Source organism: Sander vitreus, chromosome 23, assembly GCF_031162955.1.
Source record: "Sander vitreus isolate 19-12246 chromosome 23, sanVit1, whole genome shotgun sequence".
NCBI classification, from domain to species: Eukaryota; Metazoa; Chordata; class Actinopteri; order Perciformes; family Percidae; genus Sander; species Sander vitreus.
Window position 1 is genome coordinate 3,943,664 of NC_135877.1, and position 7,877 is coordinate 3,951,540.

The window sequence follows — 7,877 nt, forward strand, 5'->3', positions numbered from 1 at the left end:
AGTCAGGACGTACACACCATTGTTTATAGTATGACATTATAATCATCATTATATTGGGGACCAAGAATGTATTGCAGAGGGTTTACTTGACAAATCCATCAATGAATAGTTTATTTTATCAAACCTAATCAGTATTGTCCAAATGCACTTAGTAGCCAGTTTTTAGATAGACGAGGCTACAACTAACCACCATACCTTACTATATACTTTCACCATACCATTTATTTTTTAGTATAACACAGGCATGGTTCAAAATTAGCACAATCCACCAGTCAAATGCTGGTAAAATATGCAAGTGGCTGGTAGATTTGCTTCATTCATCAGCCAAAAAAAACAATGGTAGTCTATTAAATGGCTGGTAAAATTTACTCGCCATTTGGCTGTTGGACGAAAACGTAAATTTTTGGACCCTGAACACAGGTCAACAGCACTACTAGTCTATATCCATCACCTTCCACTTCCGGGATTGCTCCGTTGCCGCTGGAAATTCCGCCGTATGTCCTTCTTTTCGGCCGGATGTCCGTTTCCTTCGGCTTTCTTTGTGCTGAAAATCTAAACTCCGGTGGATTTGTGAGGACTATGGTTAACTGCTCCTCAGATCTCTGCAGGGTAAATCCAGACAGCTAGCTAGACTCTGTCCAATCTGAGTTTTCTCTCGCACGACTAAAACAACTTTTGAACGCACACGTTCCACCAAAACAACTTCCTTCCAGAGGCTATTTTGCAGAGGCACCGTGCGGCGCTTAGCACCGCCAAAGACGATTGTGATTGGTTTAAAGAAATGCCAATAAACCAGAGTACGTTTCTCTCCCATCCCGGAATGCTGTGTGGACTAGCCAAACCTTCGTCCGCAGCGCTGTGGAGGAGGGTCTGGCAATGCGAGACTACGGCACTACAAACTACAATGATACAATTCATGAATTTCTTTCTATAAACTAGCAAGGCCCTCTATGTTCTCCACAGCAGTATTGTACTGTTTTAGATACATTCTTTTAAAAGTAGCCAACTGCTGTGGTGTAATCCGGTCAAACTGAATACCTAGTTTTTGCAGGTGGGCTGTGATCAGGTTCCTTTATGGTACACATGGTACAGCAGATGTGAGATGTAAATGCTGTCACCTAAATCCTGTAGTATGTGAACACAGTTTGCATGTGGTCTGACTGATCCTGTATCTCTGCTTTAATCTACAAGGAAGCCTACTGTCTGAGCTGGACACCTTACAGTTTTTCACTGGGGTCATGACCCCAGAGATGGTGTTCCCCACCATCCATGATGCAGTACTGCGCTGTCAGCACTCAAAGGGCAGCCTTTCAGCTGCTCCAACCAATGGAACAACCTGACAGGAGAAGACACCTGTATCACAGCAGCAAGGTCTTGCCTTGGGACAGCAGATTTGGGAGGTCCTCCACACAACCGTACTGTAGGTGCGATTACCTTTTGATGCTTCCGCATCACAGTAGGGATGAACCGAGCAATCATTCATATTGAATAGTGTTTGTAGAACATCTTTTCCCTCTCATGAAGCACACAAGTCTGACAACCTAGTGAACTTAAGGTGGCCAACGCAGTGTGAGAGAGGGCAGTTTTGAGGCTTTTATTATCCAATCAGAAATACATTAGTTGTGTTGGAATAAGTACATTTTACAGTAAGCTGACCTTGTTAGAATGTTATAGTTTTTGGTAAAAATGTATGAAAACTAAAACTGCGTCAATATCCTGTTGGTATCACATGTAATGTTTGTTACTGAGAAGTTTTGTCCTGATGGATTTTCAATTTTCAGCTGTATGTTTGTCTGTGTAATTGTGTATTTAAACCAGCGAAAGCACTATCATTGGTCAATTTGCAGCATCATGTTGTTGCAGTAAATCTGCACTGCGGTTTTAGTCTGAGTGCAACACTAATATTGTACAAGTGTTTTCCTATTTAAGAAAAAGAAGCTGTAGTTGTGCTGTTACTGTAGAACACAGGATGCCTTAAAAGTTACAATGTGGTTATTTTACAAATCACAGACTCAAATCTGGAATAAACTTTATTTTTAAGTGAACAAGAATGACAACAAAAGGACAATATTTTTGACTCCGTTTTGGGCTTCTTTTGACAGTAAAAAGCCAAAGTGGAACTTCTCTCTCTCAATCTCTCACACACACTCAGTTGTAGGTCATGTATCTGGGGGTGGCGCTGAACTTGGCGTAGGACTTGATGACCTTGTTAACGGCCTCTAGGAAGTCTTTCTCTGTGGCGATCTTCCTGCGAGCTCTGATGGCGAACATGCCCGCCTCTGTGCACACACTGCGGATCTCGGCACCTGGCAGGAACACACAGCATCAAAAAGCTTTTAATTCACATGTGCTGAGAAAAATGTCTTCAGACCTAAGACGTCATTACAACCAAACAAGCTTTTGGACCATTGTGCCGTGTTTCCAAAACATTTATAAAGACAGTGTTGTCTTTATACCTATGAGAGTCTGTTGGAGGAGGAGGTAAACAAACCCTAGATTTCCCCTGAAATGAAGTCATTCTGTCCAGTGAAAACCATGTCCCTCCAAAACAAACTTTTCATTTTACTTTAATTTTAACTTAAAAAGGCACAATGAGTAGGATTTTCCTAAAAAAAACAATGTATGTATAATACACAAATAATAGAAGTGTGAGTGTATCTGCATCTGTCAAGACCTGTATTTTCTTATTTTGCTACGTTCGGGACATTTCTGGGCCTCAATCTCTATAAAAACGTAACGACCAGGTGCCAGATCGTAAGCGCGCATCCAAGATGAAGCTACAGTAACGGCGGACACAGCGTCTAAAAAACATACACAAATGTAGCGAGGCGAAACGCCAAGCGGACAAAGCTCTTCCGAAACGAGAGTGAGCCAGTGGAAAAGGGGACAACTTTATAACCAACAAATCGGCACTAGGATTAGGCAATGGTTATGGTTAGGTGCCTTGAAGTCAACGGTCGCAGCGCTGCCTGAAGGAGAGGTTGGAGGCTTAAAACACCATCGAGCCAACAAACCCTACACATTCTGCCTTAATAAAAACGGAGTTTCAGTTTTGTGACGACTGATTCAAAATCCTTTAAATAGCTTGAGAAGGAAGAGCATTTTGTCAACACAAACCTTTATTCCTTTGGTTTAACTGAAAAATTTTAAATCGCTAAATTTAGAGATGTGTGGTTTTTATTTGACAGTGACAACTCATTACAGTGCACACGTCCTCTAGAGCAGGGGCCTTCAACGTTTAAGCCAAGGACCCCTTAACTGAAAGAGAGACGGAGCTGTTACCCCCTATTACATATACTGTATAAAATGAAGTTGCATATTAAACTGGGTCTACAATAACGTGTAAGGCGCCTTACGCCTTTATACATACCTTTTTTGCATAGAATACTAAGCTATTAAAAAAGCCTAATAATTGTTGGCATGGTTTATAAATCATGTTTTAATGTTAAAACATACATGTGGCACAGTGAATCCTTAGGATTAAATGTATCTGTGGATTGAATTGGTGACCAGCTAGGCTAGTAAGCAGTGGGGATTTATATTTGCTTATAATGTTGTTGGATTCATGTTAAGACTGTTGAAATTTCTGAAAAAACTTTCCAAAATTAACAATAATTTGGAGGCCCCCCCTGCATTGACTCTGAGGACCCCCTGTTGAAGAGCCCTGATCTAGAATACCTCGTAGTCAATACTCCACACCAGTAAAATAAGCAACTGAGAAGATGAACAAACATCAGTATTACTGGGAGCGATACTTTTTAGAACCGGAAGCAAGAGAACACTAATGTCAAATAGAGCTATAGGAAGATTATTTACAAGACAAATGTCAGATAGGAGATTGAGTGCTGCTGTGTCAGTCTTACCAGTGCTGTTGGGACAGAGGCGAGCCAGCAGCTCAAAGCGAATGTCTCTCTCCACGCTCATAGAGCGGGCATGGATCTTGAAGATGTGTGTGCGACCCTGAAACACAAAACAAAAACAGCTGAGGCTAGAAAAACAGCTACTTTGCTTCTGATCGCAGCTGGTATAACTTGACAAATTGGATAACATGGGCCCCGAAATGAAAATAGCTCCACTTCCGAGTCCGGTGTGCTTTTACTGTAACTCACCTCCAGGTCAGGCAGGCTGAACTCGATTTTCCTGTCCAGACGTCCGGGTCTCATCAGGGCCGGGTCCAGGGTGTCCGGTCGGTTGGTGGCCATCAGCACTTTGATGTTGCCTCGGGGGTCGAAGCCGTCCAGCTGGTTGATGAGCTCCAGCATAGTCCTCTGAACCTCGTTGTCTCCGCCGGCACCATCGTCAAAACGAGCACCTGGCAGGTTCAAACACAGCACACGTTTCCATGTCAATGTGTTCAGGTGTTATATGGGGATAGGTTTTTCCATCACTGCTTTAAAAGAAATAACATTGAGTATTTCACGATAAGACAAAAGAAAAACATTGTACATAGAAGGAATGTAACAAAACTAGCTAAAATTAGTTTTTAATATACATTTTTATGGGTTATTTTAAAAGGGATTTTGATCTTTTGATACAAGTACATAGTCATCCATAGTCAGTTTGGCCCCCAGTGTGAAGAAGCAGACAAGAGTACCGACACAGAAGCTAAGCAATGTACCGCTGTGGACGGGGGGAAGCAGCTAAATGCATTTTAGCTCCTAAAATGAGGACCACCTACGAAAATCAATCTGTTAAAGTGTATGCTATATTTAGAATATTTTCACCGCTTTACCTTGCCGCCCTTTATGACGGGGAACTGAAGCCATTATAACGTTCTCTAAAAGCCACCAGACACCTTTGACAAAAGCGGTAATTTAACCTCGAAGAACACAGGAGTCGCTGCTCTACCGCTGCCTTGATCGGTTAGTTTGTTCCCGACCCTTTTAGTTTAAGCTATTTTAAAATGATCATCACACGGACACATTAGTGAAAATGTACTTGAAATGAAATCGTAACATAAAAGAATGTGACAGTGGGGTGAGCCTTACCTCCAATGGCATCAATTTCATCAAAGAAGATCAGACAAGCCTTCTTAGTCCTGGCCATCTCAAACAGTTCACGCACCATCCTGGCTCCCTACACACAAAGACAGAAATCCAAATGTAATACATGATCTCACCGCTGCCATTCTCTGCCGGGTGTGTTTCTCCAGCTCTTCTCCCACTCACCTCTCCCACATACTTCTGCACCAGCTCGGAGCCGATGACTCGGATGAAGCAGGCGTCAGTCCTGTTGGCCACAGCGCGGGCGCACAGGGTCTTTCCTGTGCCGGGTGGCCCGAACAGCAGCACACCTTTTGGAGGCTCAATACCGAGATTGACAAACCTCTCAGGCTGGTGAGCAGAGGAGAAAGACAAACCTGGATCATCAGTCAGGATCTTTCACGTGGCAGACAATAGTCCTGTTAACTGTACTAAATTGGAAACTTAACTTTTTTTTTTTTTTTTACAGAACACATGTATGATGGCAGGTCTGTCTATTAGGCTGTGGGATTGTCTTTATTTGTGAACACTCACATGGAGCAGGGGGGTCTCGACCACTTCTCTCAGCTTCTCAATCTGCTCCTTACATCCCCCAACATCACTGTAGGTCACATCAGGCTTCTCCTCCACCTACAACACCAGAACAGAGTTGTTGCTGCAGCTTACTCTGGAAACTGCAGAAGCCAACGTTGCAATTTTTTTAGTAAAGGTGGACGTCGGCTGTCACTTTTTCAAAAATGAATTGGGACAATGTTGTAAAAAGGTCATAGATGGCGTAAGAGCTTAAACTTCTCACAGGCTTCTTAACGAGAACGTTGCTCTCGTGAAGCAGATTCATACCTGCATCATGGTGACAGTTGGGTCAATCTTAGGAGGCAGAGGAATGTGGATCTGATACTTGTTTCTGTCAACACTGAAAGACCAGAAGAGACACTGCATTTAGCAGATTATATCCCTAGAGACGTTCAACATAAATGTGACCTTTAAATAATATTTGAGACATTTAAATAAATCGTCCGCCTCACCCGACTCTCATGCCCTCCTCGATGTCAGTGGGCGCCACCTGGTCGCTCAGGTCCACCACAAACTTGGCAAACTGTTTGACGTTGATAATGTATTTGGGGTCCTCGGAGTCTGCATTGATGATCTTTGTGCATCTGTTTGAATAATACACAATGGATAACCTTTAAAAATGCAACCATGAAAAACAAGGTAGCATGGTAAAACGCTGTTTACAAGCCATTATTGTAAAATGTTTACGTTTTGTGAGGTGGAATATATTTTGACGGGATGGACAATACATACACAAGGTTTTTAGATGAATGCAGTAGGAAACATGAGAAAGTTAACTCTCAAAGTAAATATTTAGTATCTTAAAAAATGAGAAATTAGGCGTTACACATTTGTTAGGAAGATGACATTCTTGCTAAAGCTAGGAGATAGTGTTGTTCCTCACAGGCCATATAACATTCAATTTTTGACTTTCCCTCCTGATGTAGCTAAAACAGCCATATCCAAAGAATATTGCCACATTATTTTGTTTTATGCCACAATACCAATAATGACTCAAAACCAATGTGATTGATTTTTTTTTTTTTTTTAACTATCAGCCAGTCTGTTTTACCTCGCAACCTGCAGCGGCTGTTCACTCTGCAGAGTCTGTTTGTCAGCAGCCAGATCCCAGAGCGCTGGTGGAGCCAGGCCTGTGTCGGACTCCTTAATGCCTGTCAAAGCCAAGAAAACACAACAGGAATTTCAAACCCAATCCAGCATCCAGTCACAACATCTGACGCCAGTGATTTACTGAGAGAACACTTTGAGTAATAGCAACATATTTCCCACTGTCACACACGGCATTATTGTCATTTAAGTGTATTCCTGGTTTCATCGCCCACCTGTCAACTCGTTGATCTTTTTGAGCAGCTGCTGGATGTCATCTTCCACTTGTTTGATCTGTCTGGAATAGGTGCTTTGACCCTGAAGACACACAGCAACAACATTAGAACTCAATTGGATGTGCAGGTGTATATGTGTGTATTTCAGGCTTGTGTGTGTGTCGTGAAAAATCTAACAGAGTGTAAATGTGAATAATAATGCAAATGTGACCAATTTCACCGCTTTAGATGTCAACTGGTGCTATCTTTGCTTAGGCCGGACTTACATATGTTTTCAGCAGGGCAATGTCCCCTTCATCCAAAGCTGTGAAGATGAAAACAACATTAACGGGGGTTTGCATTCTGTAATTAGGCCGCAAGCACTGTTGTCGAACTTAGCGATGCAGCTTATCATTAACGTTACATCAAGGTTATACGTTTTACAGTAGCTGCATTCACTGCAAACATCTTAAATGTTACCGCAGAAAGTTACCATGGCCATAGGGGAAAACGAGCAGTCTATTTAACGAGCAGAGCTAGCTAACGTTAGCCAAGTAGCTATTGTCGACGTTCATTTTCAGCTTTTAACATTGACGTTACATTTATTTTTCTTAGATATAACGTTACCTCTGATAGGTCCTTCATCCTTCTCCTCATCCTTAGTTTTTCTTTGATCGTCTCCCAAATAGTCCGGCATTTCTTATCTCGGAATAAACACTTTCTTACAAAAAAAAGACCGAGCTCTCCGGCAGACAAACTGTACTATTACACAGCAGCTTTGCGTTTCCGCCGCTTTCCGACAGTCACCGGAAATACAGGTCGGAATATTATTCAGGCTGTACCACCAATAAACAAATATATTTTTGTCACATAAACATTACTCTTATCATAAATATTACTCAATCATTGCAAATGAGTTTTAATTTATACCAGTGGGTTTCCAACAAAGAGGCGCTGCTTAATAAAACGCTTAATGCTGAACTATAACAGCTAGGAACCATAGTTGCAACACGGAGTTAAC

The 7,877-nt window shown here is 42.0% G+C and overlaps 1 protein-coding gene across 1 annotated transcript; it reads right to left on the reverse strand.

The window, feature by feature from the left end:
• Nucleotides 1-2,017: 2,017 nt before the first annotated feature.
• psmc2 (proteasome 26S subunit, ATPase 2) lies at nucleotides 2,018-7,655 on the reverse strand. Its single transcript, XM_078281340.1, has 12 exons — nucleotides 7,484-7,655; nucleotides 7,144-7,181; nucleotides 6,878-6,959; nucleotides 6,607-6,706; nucleotides 6,008-6,139; nucleotides 5,823-5,895; nucleotides 5,517-5,612; nucleotides 5,169-5,333; nucleotides 4,989-5,076; nucleotides 4,110-4,312; nucleotides 3,864-3,960; nucleotides 2,018-2,306 (listed from the first exon to the last, which is right to left on the reverse strand). The coding sequence occupies exons 1-12, from the start codon at nucleotides 7,551-7,553 to the stop codon at nucleotides 2,149-2,151; spliced, it is 1,302 nt and encodes a 433-aa protein (XP_078137466.1). The 5' UTR covers nucleotides 7,554-7,655; the 3' UTR covers nucleotides 2,018-2,148.
• Nucleotides 7,656-7,877: the final 222 nt, after the last annotated feature.

Coding starts and splice junctions, on each gene's coding strand:
- psmc2 (XM_078281340.1), bottom strand. CDS start 7,553: ATGCCGGACTATTTGGGAGACGATCAAAGAAAAACTAAGGATGAGGAG. Junction 5,896..6,007: donor GAGGAGGGCATGAGAGTCGG/GTGAGGCGGACG, acceptor CTGGTCTTTCAG/TGTTGACAGAAACAAGTATC. Junction 5,613..5,822: donor CAACTGTCACCATGATGCAG/GTATGAATCTGC, acceptor CTGGTGTTGTAG/GTGGAGGAGAAGCCTGATGT.